At 43.4% G+C, this 21,476-nt stretch overlaps 1 protein-coding gene across 2 annotated transcripts in view; it reads right to left on the bottom strand.

Annotated features, from left to right (window-relative positions):
* The window catches only part of LOC137434537 (oxysterol-binding protein-related protein 6), a 195,996-nt gene that overhangs the window by 147,121 nt on the left and 27,399 nt on the right, over positions 1-21,476 (bottom strand). For both annotated transcript variants that reach the window (XR_013624726.1, XM_068127654.2), the window contains exons 2-5: positions 9,356-9,733; positions 751-873; positions 304-357; positions 1-74 (exon numbers count right to left, since the gene is read on the bottom strand). The exon at positions 1-74 is cut by the window's left edge and continues 40 nt beyond it. Coding sequence is in view for 1 of the 2 variants with exons in the window: in XM_068127654.2 (XP_067983755.2) it covers positions 1-74; positions 304-357; positions 751-873; positions 9,356-9,436 (332 nt within the window). In the remaining variant the exon portion in view is untranslated. The remainder of the gene's footprint in view (positions 75-303; positions 358-750; positions 874-9,355; positions 9,734-21,476) is intronic.

Genomic DNA, 21,476 nt, shown 5'->3' with positions numbered 1-21,476 from the left:
CACAGCGCTTTCTTTTTGATCGACAAAGCAGCAACACTCACATCCATGGACCCATGCACCTTGCCACGCTGCATCTGCAGAAGAAATACCTCTCATTTCATCAACTTACAAATCCTTAATCCTTCAACACTTTCTGTTTTGAAAACAAAGCAGAGTCATTATAATGCTTGATCAGACATTAAAAATAACTTTTTCAGATTTGAATCTTTTTAAGATTCTTATCCTTGAACCACCATTACATGTCATACAGTCCATGTACATACATACATCTGCTGGTGATTTGGCAGTTACTTATGTACATACATCTGCTGGTGATTTGGCATATTTGAGGATTCCATTGTCCAGCATGAAATAGCGCTGCAAGGACAACACGGTCCAAAGGAAATCAGACAGTTACATGGCAAGAGCAAACAAAATATGAACATATATATATATATATATGAAAACAAACAAAATATGAACCAAAATATGAAACAATATGAAAAACAAAAACATCTCATTTATGAGTCCTCATCTCATACTTTTTTGAGTCCCGTTTCATCAAATGCTTGTTAAACAAGGAATGAGTAACAGCAGGACAGTAATTGATTGATTAAGACATACTAGCTGACTATAAATCAGGAAATGGGACAAAGCTAGAGAAGAAGAAGAGTAAGTGCATCATGGTGAAGTCATGGATGAGAAATGGTTCGTCTCATAGGCAAATTAAATTCTCCATGGACATCCATTCAGCAAAGGGCCCAGGCTTACCTTGTGCCAACCCTTCAATGGCCATTTACGCTTTTTAAAAAGCCAGCCCTTGTGATTTTCAAGGTGACCATGAGTGTTCATCCCAGCCTTCAGTTCAACAGTGTCGCAGGCCTCTTGTTCATCCTTACAAAATGGAAATATTATGGGCGAGGTGGAAAATTCTCACATTGCGCACAATATGGTGCAGCAAGGACTTTAAAAACACAGTATCTCTTTTGCATTTTTGTTTGTCAGTGATGTATTCTGGAGGCTACTACATTGGCGATTAGTTCAATACACATGAAAAACTTTAAAATGGGTGATCATTAGTCTCATTCCAAAGGGGATGCGAGAGTATTTCAATGCGTGTGTGCATGTAAATGTAAAGCTCTATTACGAGCCTTAGCCCATGTATAAATAAAAAAATGTAAAAAAAATCTGAAACTTCATATATCTGATGTACGACCTATGAGTGAAGAATTCAATTTATGACATGATCAGTCACGTAGTCTGGCAGCCATATTGGATTGAAAATAAAAACGTGAAGAAATCTTGCTCTCCAGAACCACCTAAGAGATCGATGCAAAATTCCATACATATGAACATATGATCGACGAGCCATGGGGAATATAGTGTGAATTTTTTTTTTCATATTTACCTTTATTGACACAATTTAGCCTTAACGTGCACAAAGGTGGTTGTTAAATATCCTAATAATTAATCAATAACGCTATGGATAATGGCAATGTATATGACATAAAATGGTGCATAGATGATACAAGTATATGGGCAATAATAGTAGCATGTTCAGTTAACGGTGGTACAGTCATGGCATGGCCACAATATTGGCACCCTTACACTTTTTTCAAATAATGCACCATTTCTTCTAGAAAATTGTTGAAATTAAAAAATGTTTTGGTATCCACATGTGTATTTCTTTGGTTTGCAGTGAAACAAAACAAAAAAAGCTGAAAAGATTACTAAATCTTAGCTTATACCACACAGAAATCCTAAAATGGCACAGACAATATTATTGGCACCTTTTAGAAGTTGTGAGAAATAATAAGGTTTCAAGCCTGTGTAACTTTAGACCACAATTTTTCCAATGCCTTGAACAAATATTGGTATATCACGGATGATGTAGGTTGTGGTGAAGTTTCATTGAAATTGTGTGTGTAGGTTCTGAGAAAAAAAGCAAATACCTATTTTGTGGGGCAAGCCCCCCCATAGACCACGATTTTTTAATTGCCAGGAACGAACTTTGGTACAACACAGGTTATTAAGGTTGTGGTCAAGTTTCATCAGAATTGCATGTGTAGTTTCTGAGAAGAAAACAAATACCTATTTTGGGGAGTCAAACCTGGATCCACTTTGACCCGCGGTAAACCCCCTGAGACCCCGATTTTTTTTAATGCCGTGGACAAACTTTAGTCACAACACAACAAATATAATTTGTGCCAAATTTGATCGCAATCCCATCAGCGGTTTCAGAGAAGAAGTTTCAATTGTTTACGGACGGACGGACTGATGGACGGACGACGCGCCATCGCATAAGCTCCCTTGAACTTTGTTCCAGGTAAGCTAAAAACCACATTTTGGAGATTATGAAAGGGATTGAAGGACAAGCGTGAATATTAATATTTCATCAATAGGAAATAATGCAGTTTTCTTGTGGGCATTCACTTTTTCCATCCTGCCTGTAATGTTTGTGATTGCATACTGGAACTTGGGCTACAGTAGTGCAGAGTAGCTGGTTGTTACAAATTATTGCACCTGGTCGATAAACTCCTTCAAAATACCCTATTCATTGGTGCCAGCTCGTTCAGGTCATACTACCCCCCCCCCCCCCCCCCCTGAACTCACCATTCCCCAGGTTGATCTCAGATAGACAGATAGACTCCTGAAAGTTGTCAATGTCACCCCCATTCACACAAGAGATGTTCGAATTCTCACTGAATCAACTGCAGAGCAGATGGCCTTCTCCACGTAAGGAAAAAGCTGGAATGTCATTACTGTAGATCTCAATAATTATCACTTCACCAACTCATCATCACTAATCAACAATTTGGCTTCTGCCCCAGATATTCTACCATGGACATGTTTCTTCCTTTAACCCAACAATGATTTTTTTTTTTTCCAACATGGTCTAGCCTCATGGAAGAGCAAGGACAAAGAACAGATCAGGACACAACATAACATTAGGAAACAGCAGGAGAAAGGTGAAACACCAATAGCATGGCAGAGGGAGAAGGTAGATGGAGACAGACAAACATGGAATGCAGGTAACGATGAGGGTAAGGGGAGAATGGATGCATTCAATCTCAAATAAGAGACCAGAGTCGAATGTTTGGATGTCTCTCAAGCTTTTGATACCATATGGCACCTACCCTTGCTTTCCAAGCTGTCTGCTAATAGTATTCTGGTGCCCCTTTTTGAATAATAATAACAATAATAATACATTTATTTTATATAGCGCTTTTCAAGAAGCCCAAAGGCGCTTTGACAGAGTACAAAAAAACAAGTGCAAAAAGACAAAAATCAACAGGTAAATAATCAAAGCAAAAGGAAGGAGAAGGAGAAGAGATAGTCAGGGGTTAAATGCTGTGGGTTAAATGTTGAATGCAGTGTTGAACAGGTGGGTCTTGAGTGATGTTTCGAATGTGGTGAGTGAGGAGGAGTCTCTGATGGTGTGAGGTAGTGAGTTCCAGAGGGTGGGAGCAGCGATGGAGAAGGCCCTGTCCCCCCAGGATCTGAATTTGGTCCGCATGGGGAGGGGGGGGGGATCAGGAGGTTGGTACCAGCAGAGCGGAGGTTGTGGGTGGGAGTGTGTCTGGAGAGGAGGTCAGTCAGGTAGGATGGGGCCAGGTTATGGAGGGCTTTGTAGGTCAAGAGGAGGATTTTGTACTGGATTCTCTGGGGGATGGGGAGCCAGTGAAGCTTGTAAAGGACGGGGGTGATGTGGTCACGGGTCCGGGAATGGGTGAGTAGACGGGCAGCAGAGTTCTGAATGTATTGGAGTTTATTGGTGATTATTGAGGGTGAACCATAGAGGAGGCTGTTGCAGTAGTCCAGACGGGAGGTGATGAAGGCGTGGATGAGGGTTTCTGCAGCTGTGGAGGAGAGGGATGGACGGAGACGGGCGATGTTTTTCAGGTGAAAGAAGGCTGTCTTTGTGATCTGTTTCGTGTATTTGTCGAAGGAGAGGGTTTGGTCAAAGATGATGCCAAGATTCCAGATGTGAGGGGAGGTGGATACTGGGAAACCGTCGATGTTGAGGGCAAAGTTATGGGTGGATTTGGTGAGCGTTTTGGGGCCAATGATGATTATTTCAGATTTATCATAGATAAGTTTGAGGAAGTTGATTTGAAGCCAGGATTTTATTTCAGTGATGCAGTTTGTCAGGATAGAGTGGGTGGCGGTGGAGATGGACTTGGTGGAGATGAAAAGCTGGATGTCATCAGCGAAGTAGTGGAATTGGAGACCATGACGGCGGATTAAGTGACCAAGGGGGGACAGGTACAGGATGAAGAGGAGGGGGCCAAGAACTGAACCTTGGGGGACACCTTGGGGGAGGGGAGCAGTGGGGGATTTGCAGTTATTGATGGAGATGAACTGGCGTCTGTCGGAGAGGTATGATTTGATCCAAGAGAGGGCAGTGCCGGTAATGTTAAAGGTGGTTTCAAGTTGGGTGAGGAGGATGGTGTGATTGATGGTGTCAAAGGCAGCGCTGAGGTCGAGGAGGATGAGAATGTTGAGGTTGCCAGCGTCAGAGGAGAGGAGAAGGTCGTTGGTGATTTTGAGGAGAGCAGTTTCAGTACTGTGGTTGGAGCGGAATCCGGATTGAATGTTTCATACAGGTTATTGGCAGAGAGGTGATGTTTAAGTTGAGTGGCTACAGCGCGTTCCAAAACTTTTGACAGAAAGGGTAGGTTGGAGATGGGTCTGAAGTTGTTTAGGGTGTCAGGGTTTAGTCCAGGTTTTTTCAGAATGGGGATAACAGCAGCAATTTTGAGGGATGGTGGGACGATGCCTGTAGACAGGGAGGAGTTTATTGTTGCAGTGATAAGTGGAGAGAGAGCAGGAAGGGAGGCCTTGACAAAGCTGGAGGGGATGGGGTCAAGAGTGCAGGTGGCAGTTTTCATTCCTATGAGGAGTTCAGAGAGGTCAGTAGGGGAGACTGGGGAGAACTGAGACAGGGGTTTGCAGGATAAGGGGGGGCAGGTTGTTTGAGGAGGAGCGGGTGCAGTGGTGGTTAAGCTGCTGTAGATGTTGTCAATTTTGCTTTGGAAGAATGAAAGGAAGGAGATGCAGTTGTCCACTGTGAATGACTGGGTGGTGGTGTCCAGGGGGCTGAGGAGTTTGTTTATTGTAGAGAAGAGTGCTTTTGGGTTTCCAGAGCCAGAGTGGATAATTTGAGAGTAGTAGGCAGAGCGGGCGCAGGAGAGGGCATCTTTGTAGTGTTGTAGGTGGTCCTTGTAGGCTTGGGAGTGAATTGTGAGACCTGTTTTATTGCGGAGTCTTTCAAGTTGGCGAGCACGAGTTTTCATCAGGCGGAGTTCAGCGGTAAACCAGGGAGCAGAATGGGTGAAAGAAACCGTTTTGGTTTTTATAGGCGCAAGCTGGTAAAGGCAGGAGGAGAGAGTGTGGTTGTAGTAGTCAGTGAGGTCAGAAGGGGTGTGGAGGTCAACGAAGGGAGAAGTGGACATTTTTTCAGAGAGGGTGGATGAAAATGAGGTAGGTGAAAGAGCGTTTAGCTTACGGAAGTTGATAGTGCGATAATGCCTTGGTGCTGGGGTGGGGATGTTGATGGTCATAGTGATGGCTAAGTGGTCAGAGAGGGTGAGGTCGGAGCCAGAGAGATGGTGCAAAATTAATCCAGTAGAGCAGACAAGGTCCAGAATGTGCCCACGGTTATGGGTAGGAAAGTTGACATGTTGAGTGAGGTTAAAGCAGGTGAGTAAATCATTGAAGTCAGTGGTTATTGTGGAGTCAGTGGAGTCCATGTGGATATTGAATTCACCGAGGAGGAGGATTGAGGGGGAGAGGGAACAGAGCTGGGTCAGAAAGTAGGAGAAGTCAGACAGGAATGATGGGTGTGGTTTGGGAGGGCGGTAGACGACAGCCATGACTGACTGTGTGTGACCAGAGAGTTTAAAAGCCAGGTGTTCAAATGATGGAGCAGAAGAGATGGAGATGAGGCTGGTCTTGGTCTTGTCGGTGAATTACGGCAATTCCACCACCTCGGCCCTCCGAGCGTGGTTTATTGGTGTAAGAATATCCGTTGGGTGTAGTGAGGTTGAGTGAGAAGTAGTCCAGAGGTTGTTGCCAGGTTTCAGTGAGACAGAGAAAGTCCAGTTTATTATCCAGAATGTAGTCGTTCAGGATGAGGCTTTTGTTGTCGAGGGACCGGTTATTGAACAGGGTGAGCTTGATGTTGCTTTGTACGGTGGGGATGAACTCAGGTGATTTAGCCAGGGTTTGCAGACAGGAGGTGCGATCGTGTGCGTTGCTGTGACCAGGTGCGCTGGGACGATGAGTGGGAGTGCGCTGAGCCGACCAGAGTACGGGAATGAATTGAATGGTTAACAGATTCCTCTCTGGGAACAGAAACAACAGGATGCTCTTGATGACATTCTGTCTCGTGATCTCTCTCTCTTGATGCTGGTGTCCTGCATAAGAGCATTTTAGGTCTTTAGGACGAATATACTTGCTCTTCAGACAAATGTTTCAGCCAATTTTCCTCAACCAAACAACCCAGTCGCGACTCCACTCCCGCAGCTCAAGCCCCTTTCAAAGGACATTAACAAACTGTCCATATTTGGTTGAAATTCTGATGATATTCCCGTGGTTATAAAAAATAAAACTAGAAAGCATCTGAAAATGCAAATCCCATCATCCGCGTACGCTTTGTATTCAGACCTCTTCATCCATATGCTAAATATTCTGAAAACAGCTGAAAGAAACTGACGATTTTAGGGGACCTTGATCTTTTGACCTCAAACGCAATAGGCTTCAGTGACCCAATATGCAAACCCTGCAGAAATTTCTAGTCCATCAGATGAAAATTGATGATTTTATGCATCTGTGACATTTCACCTTTTGATCAAAAACAACAATTGGCTTCTAGGTTTTGATTTGTGAATCAATTCAGTGATCCAATGTGCACATTTTTAACATTAAAAAAAAGTATTTAATGTAAACTGGTGATTTTATGTGAGGTTGACATTTGACCTTTTGACCAATTCTTCAATTTGTCTTCTCCATATTCTCATGGTAAAGCTCTGTTGAAAAATTGATGACAAATCTCAAATGGCAAATAAAAAATTCAGGTCAATTGAATGAATGAAATGAATGATTGATCGTTTTAAGGCCATTTTCCCCGCTAGAGCGGGGGTTAGCCTATTATTAGGTCAATTAGGTCAATAGGTTCTTAGGTCAATTGGATGAAAATATATATTATGTGATGCTGACCTTTGACCTTTTGATCAATTTTTCAATTGGTCTTCTCCATATTCTCATAATAAAGCTTTGTTGAAAATTTGATGACAAAACTCAAATGGTAAAAAAAAAACGTTACAGGACAGACACACACACACACACACACACACACACACACACACACACACACACACACACACACACACACACACACACACACACACACACACACACACACACACACACACACACACACACACACACACACACACACACACACACCTTCTGTACGGGGGAGAAGCTAATGAAAGTTTAATGTTTGGAAACACGAAGCTTTTAAATAAAGTATAAGGTTGCATTCTTTAGCAGATCCTCTATTTTTTTTATTTTGTCATTTTCTAAATAGCTTTTCCTTGCTTGTACAATTAAATAATTAGTTAAAGCAGTTTCCTTCCAACATTGATTTCAAATTGTTCGCATCAAACACAACAGCATTGTAATTGAAACGAATGTAACGTTTCCTTAAGTTCACTTGCAACGATCGAAAAGAAGGAATCCGGCATGGACAATCTGGGTATGCATCTGAAAGAGTCCTGGAGACCCCTAAAGAATGGAGATTCATCGGAAATTAACTCTGAAAAACGTGCAAAAGACAATTAGTGGGTAATATCTGGAAGGACAAACTCCACTGTTAGTAATCTGTCCATAATTGGTTTTGAGCATTCTAAAAAAAACTACCCAGTTGAGTTAGAAAGGGGATTCATTTGGTAACGAGGCAATCCATTTCATAAACTGTCATTTTGGGCATCACAAGCCAATCTGATACACATTTTATACCCATCTTGCTGCTCAGTTACTGACACTTCGTCCATTAACCTTGGCATACACCCAACCTGTCCAAATTTCGTCCGAATCCATCCATAACCTTTTGAGATATCCCGCAATGTATCGTTTTTGGCCCTATCTCCCATTGGTGAAGAACCATTTGAAAAATTAAATAATTCTCATATCCGAATCCATATTCAGATCTTCACCAAAATCGAATCGATTCTTCCTTGCCACACACAACCTGTCCAACAAATTTCGTCTGAATCCATCCATAACCTTTTGAGATATCCTGCAATTTATCGTTTTGGCCCTATCCCCCATTGGTGAAGAATCATTTGAAAAATTAAATAATTCTCATATCCGAATCCATATTCAGATCTTCACCAAAATCGAATCGATTCTTCCTTGTCACACACACAACCTGTCCAACAAATTTCGTCAAAATCCATCCATAACCTTTTGAGATATCCTGCAATGTATCGTTTTGGCCCTATCCCCCATTGGTGAAGAATCATTTGAAAAATTAAATAATTGTCATATCCGAATCCATATTCAGATCTTCACCAAAATCGAATCGATTCTTCCTTGTCACACACACAACCTGTCCAACAAATTTCGTCAAAATCCATCCATAACCTTTTGAGATATCCTGCAATGTATCGTTTTGGCCCTATCCCCCATTGGTGAAGAATCATTTGAAAAATTAAATAATTGTCATATCCGAATCCATATTCAGATCTTCACCAAAATCGAATCAATTCTTCCTTGTCAGACACCCAACCGGTCCACCAAGTGTCGTCCAAATCCGTCCACAACTTTGAGATATCCTGCTATGTATAGTTTTTGGCCCTATATCCCAATAGTGAAGAATCACTCAAAAAATTCTAGTAGCCGGATCCGGATCTTCACCAAAATCCAATCATTTCGTCATTGTGACACATCTCTGCCAAATTTCGTCCGAATCCGTCCACAACATTTTGATATCTTGTTCACAGACATACATACAAACAGACAGACAGACAGACATACAAACAGACAGGGGTGAAAACGTAACCTCCATCCACCTTTGATGGCGGAGGTAACGAGAACGGTACTCGTTGAGCACATTCGGAACAAAAATACCATAATTACCTGAACACACTACTATTCTGGTCCATATACCTGTACATCATCCATGTGTCCTGTTACGTCACATACATTGCCATTATCCGTAGCTATTGTGGAAAAAGCAAAGGCAAAAATAAATATAAACTCTAAATCCAGGTCTGATTATACAGTGGCAACCCACAATGAATAGGTCATGGCAGCAGTGGAGTGAATTGTGGTGTTGACTTTGTTGAGAAGAGAAGCGAAAACTCACCAGCTGTGATGAGGTGCTGCTCCGCTCAAGTCTGGGGCTTTGCGGCTCCGTGACCCCCTGACTTTTGCCATCACTACTCATACTGTCCCGGCGGTGATGGGCAAGTGTCGACGGCGTAGCAACGGATGGCAGGAAGTCCCCAAATGAATACAACACCGCGGCACTTGGCGGGTAGCCCGGCGAATCCAAAGGGAGGCCTCCGCCGTCCGTCCGCCAATTTTGCTCAGGCGTCGCGATCGATTGAGCCGGCGCCTCCCAGCACGAGGTCAGCGAGTGCTCCGAGCAAGGTGGGCAAGGACAGAATGATCGTCCATAGTGCACTGCTCAGCTCGTGCTGACTTGGGAGTAGCGTGTGCTCAAGCTCCCGAGGGAAACGACCTGCAACACAAGTTTGCTGCTTGTTGCCATGTATGACGTCATGTTTGCTAAGCCTCTGTAAAGCAATCGCATCCTTTGCCTGGCTCGGGTGCCAAACTCGTCCAAATGTTGCATCTTATGACTATAAGTGTGAACACTGGAAATGTGTTCCAATGTACATAGTATGGCGGCCATACTAACAGGACTTTGATAATAATCATTCATTACCAGTTCTGACATTACTGGGTCATTGTTTTTACTTGCAATATTCAATTCCACATCAACCAAGAAAGCTGACAAATCACACAACAATTAACTTTTGTTTTCTTAGAGACTTTATTTTGTATATATATATATATGTTGGAACCCATCTGTGGATCGGTCCCATCGGCCGATGGGTCTGACCCATCTGTGGATGCACGAGAAATGACAATGCAGACCCATCGGCCGATGGGTCTGCGCCATCTGCGGATGTGTTGTTCACCTTGAAGGAATGTGTATGCATCAATGGTGGATGAGTATGTTTATTTGAACCTAAAAATAAGCAATTGATGTCATAAATGTTTATAAAGCAGTCCGTGACATGTGGTTTGTGACCTCGTGACCCTCGCCATCACCTTCATCAGCACCTGCCACTCTCTACCCTGCCACCATTCCCCTCCGCCATTATCAGAAGAACACCTAATGTTTTGTATGAATGTTGAGTATGTTATGTAAAGCTTTACTAAAACTGCCATGTATCTGTTAATTACAAAATGTATTGACAAAATGTATAAATAGATGGGTAGAAATAGATAATAAAACATTTTAAAATCATCTCTGTTAAATTCCTACCACATGTAATTCCAATGACTGTGTACCTGATTGAAGAGCACCATTCTGTCAACACATTCCTTCAAGGTGAACAACACATCCGCAGATGGCGCAGACCCATCGGCCGATGGGACCGATCCACAGATGGGTTCCAACATATATACTCAGAGGCAAAAGTTATTGTGACATGGAATTTTTTCATTGGTAATCTTGTGAATGAATTTTTGGATTTGAACCAGACAAAGTGTTAAAATGGTCGAAGAAACGCAACCAAGCAGTTGTTCGAATTGCACGAAATTTGCAAGAAGCATGACATATTCGAGAAAAATGGCCAACAATGTTCACTTTAAAAGGCCAGACAACCAGATGCTTATCATTTCCACTCAATGCGGTCTTAAGAAGTGCAGAAGTCAGAAAAACACCTCTATTCATCGTTCTGGAACAAGTTCGACATGCCACGCCTCGGGGAAAATGACAGATGGAGAGCTATAGGTATGCTTCAGTCTGGTACCTCGCAGCGTGAGATTGCTCGTCGATTCAACGTCCAAAGAAACACCATTTTTTTATTTTTTTATTTTTTTTTTGTATACAAGATCGAGGCTCGTGAAAGAGCGAACATTATCACACAGAAAGACAAACCGACACATAAAACATATAACATCGGGAGCGGTAGACAAGATGGGGAGAGAGGGGGAAGGACACAAACACAACATTTGAGAGCAGGGACCGAGAGACATGGAGACATCGAGAGATCTGAGAGAGGGCGAGGGCTTTGGGGGGGGGGGCATGGGAAGGGGGCGGTGGGAGAGGTATAAAACATATGGACACTGCCAGGACTTCCAGGAAAGAAGTTGGAATTTCAAACAAGGTGGATCTGGGGTGAATTAGCGGAGGTAGAAAAGATCAAGGTTTTGGATGGGGGAAGATAAGAGATGGTGGTGAACAGCTGTTTTAAAGACCTGGAGGGAGGAGTGGGATTGAAGGGAGTGAGGGAGTTTGTTCCAGAGGCGGGAGAAAAGAGGAATGAAGGAGTGAAGGTGAGCAGAGAGCCGAGATTTCGGCAGTTTAACCATCAGAGGGTTGCTGGCAGATCTTGTGCGACCTGTAGGAATATTTGGGGGACAGAGCACAGAGAGAGCTGGGGGTGCAAGGCCGGAGAGGAGTCGGTAGAAGACAGAAAGACCACCTACCTGCCTGCGGTGAGTGAGTGAAAGGCCCTCAGAGATAGCTTCATCGTGGGAGATTCCAATAATTCTGAAAGCTTTGGTTTCAACAGCGTGAAGCCGAGCTAGGTGTGAGGCAGGAGCACCGGCCCATAGGGGAGAACAGTATTCCATTGAGCTGCGGATGAAAGCCTTGTATGTGGTGAGGAGCTCAGGTGTGCCGAGGAAGGACTTCGCACGACGGAGGATGCCCAGTCGGCGACTGGCTTTGGAGGCCAGCTTGGAAATGTGGTTTTCCCAAGAAAGATCATGGCAGATAGTGAGACCCAAAAGCTTGAGCGACAGAACTTCTTGGAGAGGATTGTTGAGAAAGTAGATGGGAGGGTTGTCCAGTCGATCTTTTCGGAGAGACATAGTAAGAGTGTGAGATTTGTCAGGATTGAAAGACATGTTCCACTTGTTTGACCAGTCTGTGATTTTGTCCAGGTCTTCAGAGAGTGAGGAGGCTGCAGACTGCCGAACTGAGGGAAGAGGCATGGAGCGGCAGAGAGTGGAGTCATCAGCAAAGAGATAGAGAGGATTTTCAAGAGAGTCAGAGAGATCATTGATGAAGACCAGAAAAAGCACGGGGCCCAGAACACTGCCTTGAGGAACTCCAGCCTGAACAGGAAGAGGAGATGAGAGAAACCCATTCAGGGCCACACGTTGACGACGACTAGAGAGGAAGTCCGCCAGCCATGCGTGGAGATTTCCATGGATACCAAAGGAGGAGAGTTTGGTGAGCAGAGCGGGGTGCCAGACCGTGTCGAAGGCACGTGATATGTCAAGGGAGACAGCTCTAATTTCCTGTTTGGCATTGAGGACCTCCATCCATTGTTGAGACAGCAGAAGCAGCATGTCCAGCAGAAGCAGCATTTGGCACTTAAGGCGCCGTTTTCAGCAAAACAATCAAGGTATAGACCGTCCCCGTAGTGGCCGCCCACCAGTAACGACCCCACGTCAAGACCGATGGATTCGAACCACGCACCTCCGACACAGGTTCCAGCCAGCAACCCTTACAGCCCGTACCATACCTGGCAACAGAGGTGTATCTGCGAGATCAGTTCGACGACGTCTACGCGTCTGCGGCATCCGTGCAAGACGCCCAGCCCGACGGCCATTTCTGACGCCAGAACATCGACGTCTCCAGTGGAGCAGACCACACGTTGCTCGAGTTGTACAGCTGTATCTTAATCAGAACAATGTTAATGTGTTACCCTGGCCCGCAAGATTCCCTGATTTGTCACCCATTGAACACGTCTGGGATGGAATTGAGCGACGTTTACGACGTCATCCAAATCCTCCAACAACGCTGCAGGAACTCCACCAAATCCTTCCTCGGATATGGAATGATCTTCCCCAGGACTTTCATCGACATTTTGTGGCCTCAATGAGGCGAAGGTGCCGGGCCTGCATCAATGCACAATGTGGACACACTCGCTACTGACCGTGTGAACTTGCTTGTGAACCCGCTCTTGTGTTGTGGCTCATTTGTATATGCCGGGTGTGCTGTTGCGGATGCGGCCCTCATTATGGTTGTTGTTATCATTGTTGGTTTCTAGATATTATGCTTGTTGTGACTTAAGGGAAAGGGATGTTGTGGTTAAAAGATTTAAAAGCGCTCCTGGTAAAATGAGGCCGGAAAGCCAGATCGTGACCGGAAGAGGTGGAGTGAAGAAAAGAGGCGGGAGGAGATCGAAAAGACACATGGTTGTTGAAGCTCCGGCCCGAGCGTTCGACGTACAGTGCGAGTGAACTTGGCGTCCTTGAAGGGAAGTTCGGGCGATAAGAAATATCGCCGGAGTGCGTGGAGCCTGTGTCGTCGGGTATTCTCATTGAGGTTCCGGAGGATCTGGGGCCTCAAAGTCCGGGTTGGAGCGAAAGCCGTCCGCCATCTTCGCCATGCGAGCAACCTGCAGTGAACAGGCTTTTGTCGTGTCGGCTGGGCATTATTTCCCCGGTGGTTTGCCGGGGGCGGCTGTGCCAGAAAGGGGCACGTGAGAATTATACGGAGGCTCGCGGATTGAACCGCCACATGTACGTCGGAGAGCGTCTTTGTGAGGTTCCTTTCCACAGCTGTGTTGCTGGGTGCTGAGCACGTCACCTTGGGGTCGTCTCGCTCGTCTACGCCTCAATTGGCCATCGGGCCTTGACTCCCCGATTGCGGGAGCGCACAGAGACATTGGGACTTCGCCTTGGAGGGGTGCAGAGACATTGGGGGAGGTGCCGTGAGTGTGGGGTTAAGGGGCTTGACAAGGATATCATCGTAAGATATGAAAGTAGGGGTGATTGCCCCCACTGTTGTATGGCTCTTTGTGTGTGATTTATAATATATGATTGTTTGTTTATGACCTGGTGTGGTTGCATTATTGATTTGACTGTTTCATTTGCGGGTTCCATTGAGGGTCATTATTTGCTGGATTTCAAACAAGGATAACACATCTTTCTGCCGGGGACCCTCTCAGGGTTCAGAGGTCCACCGAGACCAGAGGTAAGGGGGGAGTCAAGGCAATCGGAAACATGTAAAACACCGATTAGACTGCAATTTGAAAAATATATCAACCAAATTTTTTATGGATAACAATTAACAATGTAAAACATTTCATCGGTCAAATTTTAGAATTTTAGATCGTTTTTGGCCTTATCTCCCAATGGTGAAGAATCACTTTAAAAATTAAATAATTCCCATATCTGAATCCATATTCAGATCTTCACCAAAATCGAATCTAATCGTCCTTGTCAGACACCCAACCAGTCCACCAAGTTTCGTCTAAATCCAACCATAACTTTTTGAGATATCCGGCTATGTATCGTTTTTGGCCCTATCTCACAATGGTGAAGAATCACTTAAAAATTAAATAATTCTCATATTCCAATCCACATTCAGATCTTCACCAAAATCTAATCTAATCGTTCTTGTCAGACACCCAACCAGTCCACCAAGGTTCGTCCAAATCCATCCACAACTTTTTGAGATATCCTGCTATGTATCGTTTTTGGCCCCATCTCCCAATTGTGAAGAATCACTTTTAAAAATTATCGCAGCCAGATCCGAATCTTCACCAAAATCTAATCATTTAGTCCTTGTGACATACGTTACATCACTGCCAAATTTCGTCCGAATCCGTCCACAACTTTTTGAGATATCCTGCTATGTATCGTTTTTGGCCCTATCTCCCGAATAGGTCAATAAAGTAAATAAGTCATTTCATCGGTCTAATTTGCCAAATTGCTGTTTCCATGGCAACTATTGTTTATTTGGATTTTGCATGTATACTGCTATGCACAACATCTTAATTTTTAAAATTTATTTATATGTCTTTTACTTTTCTACAACCTTTATTTATTTAGTTAGTTATTGAGTTAGATGTAAAATCTACATTTGCCTTTTTAGATCACTTGGACTTTAGTCATGTGTGAGCTTATGCGATCTAGCAGTGTCCATAGGTAAGTCAGTGAGTGAGTGAGTCTGTAAAAACTTCAGTCATTATCGCTTGAACCAAACACCCAATTTTGATGAAACTTGGCTACAATCTTCATATCTGATGCCTAACTACGATGTATTGACCACATCGAAATCTGTGCTCATTAAGCTCTACCAAATGAGCCCAGGGGCATTGGCCCTATTTTTAAGGTGCGGTTGAGAGCTGTGTCCTCCGAGGGCTTGAACATTCATACCTGAAATGATAGACTGCTTTGTCATGCACAACTAACTGATTTATTAAGTTGCACAATTAAACCCACATAAGAACAACTTCCTTGAGATTGTGCCTAAAACTAAAGCCTCAGGCCAAAAGTATATGACTGCACGGTTAATGTGGCCTTCACCTGGGATGAAGCAAGATGTGCCAAGCACGAATATACTGTATGGCTTAATTAAGGTGCAGAAGAGGGGTAAAGGAAATGGGATCATGGGAATTTGAAAGGAGGTGCAGAAAAGGGAAGATTGAAAGTTGATTGTGGGAGTGGGAGTGAGAGGGAGGTGAGGCCGAGGCTTCATGGTTTTGCTCGGCTTCATTAATACCCCAACTATGTTTAACCCGACCTGCTGCGCAATGTTATTGACAGCAAGAACACCCAGCATTAACCTTACTGCATCTTACGAGAAAGATATAAAAGGTAATGTGGTTGGTCAATAAAGTAGATAACAAAGTTAACACATTTTTATTTCGATGGGCAACATATTGTCTCTTGGCAACATCCTTTGCAATATGCACTATCTTTACTGATTGAATGTAATACATAGTGCCTTCGGAAAGTATTCACACCCCTTGACTTTTTTCACATTTTGTTGCGTTACAGCCGGAATATAAAATGGATAAAAACGATATTTTTTGGTCAATGATCTACACTTAATACCCGATAATGTCAAAGTGGATTTTTTTTTTTTTTTTTAAGAAATCTTTACAAACTAATTAAAAATGAAATACAGAAATATCTAATTTGCATTTAAGTATACAACTCTGAGTCAATACTTCGTAGCATCTTCTTTGGCAGCAATTACAGCTTTGAGTCTTCTTGGGTATTTCTGTATTAGCATTGCACATCTGGTTTTGCAGAGTTTCTCCCATTCTTCCTTGCAGATTTGCTCAAGCTCTGTCAAGTTGGATGGGGAGCATCGGTGAACAGCAATCTTCAAGTCTTTCCACAGATTCTCAATGGTATTCAAGTCTGGGCTTTTACTGGGCCACTCAAGGACTTCAGCATTCTTGTTCTGAAACCATTCCAGCATTGCTTTGACTGTATGCTTGGGGTTGTTGTCCTGTTGGAATGTAAATCTTTGCCGCAGTCTAAAGTATTTTGCACTCTGAAGCAGGTTCTCCTCAAGGATTTGCCTGTATTTGCTTCCATTCATTGTTCCCTTTCCTTACAAGTCTCCCAGTCCCTGCAGCTGAAAAGCATCCCCATAACATGATGCTGTCATCACCATGCTTCACATTAGGGATGGTGTTCGATGGATGACCACCAAATGTAGCGCTTTGCATTCAGGCCAAAGAGTTCAATTTTCATCTCATCAGACCACAGAATATTTTGCCTAATGCTCGAAAAGTCTTTCATGTATCTTTTTGCAAACTCCAGAAGTGCTGTCATGTGCCTTTTTCTCAGGAGTGGCTTCCGTCTGACCACTCTCCCATAAAGCCGAGATTTGTGGAGTGCTACAGAGACTGTTGCCCTTCCGGCAGGTTCGCCCATCTCAGCCAAAGAACTCTGTAGTTCGGTCAAAGTGGTATATATAGTTTGATGATGAGTGGGTACTTTTTGGGTTCTTAATCACCTTCCTGACCAAGGTCATTCTTGCCTGGTTGCTCCGTTTGGTCAGATGGCCAGCTCGAGGAAGAATCTGGGTAGTTCCATATTCTTTCCATTTCCTAATGATGGAGCTCACTGTGCTCTTGGGAACCTTTAACCCTCCAGAAATCGTTTTTTTACCCTTCCCCAGATCTATGCCTCTTACAATTATTCTATCTGAGTTATATGGACAGTTATTTGGACTTCATGGTAGAGTTTCTGCTCTGACCCGCACTGTCAACAGTGGGACCTTATATAGAAAGGTGTGTTTCTTTCTAAATCATGTCCAATCAATTGAATTGACCACAGGTGAACTCCAATCAAGTTGTAGAGACATCTCAAGGATGATCAAAGGAAATTGGATGTACCTAAGCTCAATTTGGAGTGTCATCGCAAAGGGGTTGAATACTTATTGACTCAAGACATTTCAGGTGTTCATTTTTAATTATTTTGTAAACATTTCTTTAATAAAAATTCCACTTTGACATTATGGGATATTACAGTCGTGGCTAAAAATATTGGCACCCTTGCACGTTTTTCAAATAATGCACCATTTCTTCAAGAAAATTGTTGAACTTAAAAATATATTTTGGTATCCACATATGTATTTCTTTAGTTTGCAGTGGAACAAACAAAAAGAGCTGAAAAAAAAGACAAAATCTAAGCTTATTCCACACAGAAATCCTAAAATGGGCCGGAAAATATTATTGGCACCTTTTAGAAGTTGTTAGAAATAATTAGATTTCAATCAGGTGATTCTCCTTTACTTTGGAATTGAACTCACCTGTGGGGAGATGCAGGTACCTGCAATATAAAAATCACTCATTCAACCAGTTTGAACAGAGAAAAGGAGTCATTCTGCTGTTTTGTGTCACTGAGTACTACAATGAGCATGGAGAAAAGAAATAAAACCAGAGAATTGTCTGAGGAGGTCAGACACAAGATTGTAGCCAAGCATGGACAATCTCAAGTCTACAAGTCCATCTCCAGAGACCTTGATGTTCCTGTGTCCACTGTGCACAATGTTATCAGGAAGTTTAAGGCCCATTACACGATAGCCGACCTCACTGGACGTGGCGGCAAGGGAAAACATGATCGAAGATTGCAGTGAGGAATTGTTTGAATGGGGGAGAAAGCACCTCGATCAACTGCCAAACAGATTCAAGCTGACCATCAGACACAAGGTATGACAGTTTCAACTTGCACAATCTGTCGCTAACTCAATGAAACGGGGTTCTATGGTAGGAGACCCAGTAGGACCCCACTGCTAAGAAAGTCTGACTTTAGTTTGCCAAAACACATCTGAACAAGCCAAAATCCTTCTGGGAGAATGTCCTATGGACAGATGAGACCACATTCGAGCTTTTTGGCAACACATCATCTCCATGTTTGCAGAAAACAAAATGAAACCTTTAACGAAAATAACACTTTCCCTACAGTCAAACATGGAGGTGGTTCAGTGATGTTTTGTAGTTCCTGTGCTGCCTCTGGCACTGGGTGCCTTGAATGTGTGCATGGCATCATGAAATCAGGAGATCAGGAGATCACCAAGGCATTTTGGAGCGCAATGTTCAACCCAGTGTCAGAAATCTGTGTCTCCGTCGATGGTCATGGGTCTTGCAGAAGGACGATGACCCCAAACACACTTCAAAAAGCACCCAGGAATGGTTCATGACAAAACGCTGGACTGTTCTGAAGTGGCCAGCAATGAGTCCAGATCTAAATCCCATTGTGCGCCTATGGGAAGATCTGAAAACAGCAGTTGGGAGAAGGCACCCTTCAAATCTGGGAGAACTGGAGCAGTTTTCACAAGAAGAGTGGGCCAAACTGCCAGGATAGAGGTGGACGTAGCTCATTCATGGCTATAGGAAGCGCTTGACTGCAGTTATTTTGTCCAAAGTCCATGCTACCAAATATTAAGTCTCGGGTGTCAATAATTTTGTCAAGGCCATTTCTTTTAAATTCCTGATTTTGAAGGATATATTAAGTTCTGAATCAAAAACAAAGGTTCTGTGATATTAACAGGAAAATAAAGAATTGTGGATACCAAATACTTTTGTCAATTTCAACTTATTTTTACAGAAAATTGTGAGTTATTTGAAAAAAGTGCAAAGGTGCCAATATTTTTGGCCACGACTATGTGTACATCATTGACAAAAAAAAAAAATCTAAATTTAGTCCATTTTAAATTCTGGGTGTAACAACAAAATGTGAAGAAGTCAAGGGGTGTGAATGCTTTCTGAAGGCACTGTAATCTATCTGGAATTAGAAAACTTCTGAAATAAGTGCATGAACAGGTGTTTTTCTCAGAGGATTATGCACTTTTCTTTACTGTGCAAGGATTTTAAAAAATTCTGGTTCTACAAGCTCAGATACCACATACTGCAGCTTATTGTCATTTTAAATGTTAATATGCAACAGTATACATGCCGAATAATATTAAACCATGTACTGCACAGCCTGGCGGTCAGGGTGCCGTCAGGTCAGGCGTAAGGTCAGGCTTAGCGGTCAGGGTGCCGGCTTGGGATCCTAGGATCTTGGGTTCGAATCCCGGTCGATCGCTGAATTAACGCCAGGGGGTTGACTCAGCCTGTCATCCTTCCGAGGTCGGCAAATTGAGTACCAGCTTGCTGGGATGAATGATCCCGGTGTGTACCCCGGTTTAGAACAGGTACACCGTATCCCTGCGCAGCGTAAGAGCGTGACCACGGGTTGGCGTCAGGAAGGGCATCCGGCCATAAAAACATTGCCTCAAACAGGGAACCATGATTGTCATGGGGCCCGCAAGGCTAACCCCCGCTCTAGCAGGGAAAATGGCCTTAAAACGATCATTCATTCATTCATTCATACTGCACACAATTAACATGTTCTATCCATTTCTTGCCTCACGGCACCGAACATTAATTAAATATTAGTTATGTATTCCATTGACCGGAAAAAGAAACTTTTTCAATTAAAAAAGAGACATAAAAATGAATATCATTCGGTATTTTGGAGGCGCCCGAGATCAAAATCGATCGCCATTGTGTCTGTGTCCGACGATTTCTCTTCTTCACTCTCTGGACGGTATTGGTTCGAATCTGTATGGGAGAATCGAGTGTGATTCCCCAAGATTATTAACTTTCTCTTCATTTTCCGCATCAGATTGGTCAGAAATATCGCTGATATCCAGACTTACGCAACTATTGGAGTCGGTGTCTGCCATTGTTACCTTCGCAAAAGCGGAAGGTTATGTTTTGATCGCTGTGTATTTATTTGTATGTCTGTATGTGTGTGTGTATGTTATTCGCATAACTCAAAAAGTATTCAACCGAATTGCATGAAATTTGGTGGGATGATTGGTTATTATACGGGACACATTTGATTAGATTTTGGGAGCAATCGGGTCAAAGGTCAAGGTCAAGGTCACGAAAAGGTCAAAATCGTATTTTTGTTGTTCTGTTCCCTACACTCCCATGCCAAGTACAGAACAGTAGCTGCGGCGAAGGTATGCGCTCTACCGAGTGCCCGTTCTAGTTTACTATTGCGCAGTCACATCAGCTTCCTCCGATGACGTCACGATGATGATGATGATAGTCATCACCAGATGCTGGCCGGCGCGAGAGAAATCGTCTGCTATTGGCATTTTAAAACTCGGATATCTCACGATTCACGCATGCTAGAGCAACAATTTTTGCGCCAAACTTAATCTTTTTTGTTGCTACAATTAATTAATCTTAAGCATTTGATGTGTATACTCATGTCCGTTCCCCTTTAACATTGGGAAGGATTGACGCACTATTTTGTTGAGGCTCAGGCAGTGATGATGATGGATGATGATGATGATGATGATGATGATGATGGTGATATCTCCTTACATTCAACCAACGTCTCATCAATAAATAAATAGACCCTTCATTTGTACAACTATTTGATGGAACCGTACCACCTCGGGCACTTTGGATTAAAATATCATTGGAGGGTAATCCATTTTTTTCACTACATTGAGGTTCCTCAGCTACTGCACCACTCGTGCCCAGTACAACTACTTTGGGGGCACTAGTGGAGCCACGAGGAGCGGAGGCTCTACGTTTTTTTGCCACATTCACAAAACCCTCCTCACTCTGTAAGGACACAGTGTCAGCGGAAACATTTGAGAGACTGGGTGTCACCTCCTCCACCACACGAGGTAGTGGGTTGTTAACCGTTTTACAATCTTGATCAACGTGGCCTGATTCCCCACACTTTGAACGAGCAGCTTTAGGACAGAATCTCTTTAAATGCCAAAAAGCCCCACAGAGAAAACATGTTAATGTCGCTGATGAAGCGTACATTTGATAATCACGGTCATCAATTTTAATCTTAAATGAAATCTTTAAACCCGTATCATCCCCGCGGTCTGGAAGAACCATGTGGAGCTGCGGTCGAAAGCTCATCACGTGCTTCGCTTTTTCATGGCGGCACCTGAGGGGGATCATCGA

The sequence above is a fragment of the Myxine glutinosa genome, chromosome 10 (genome assembly GCF_964187855.1).
Source record: "Myxine glutinosa chromosome 10, kmMyxGlut1.1, whole genome shotgun sequence".
NCBI lineage: Eukaryota > Metazoa > Chordata > Myxini > Myxiniformes > Myxinidae > Myxine > Myxine glutinosa.
Note: the sequence above shows the minus strand (reverse complement) of the source record. Positions and strands in the feature narration are given on the sequence as shown.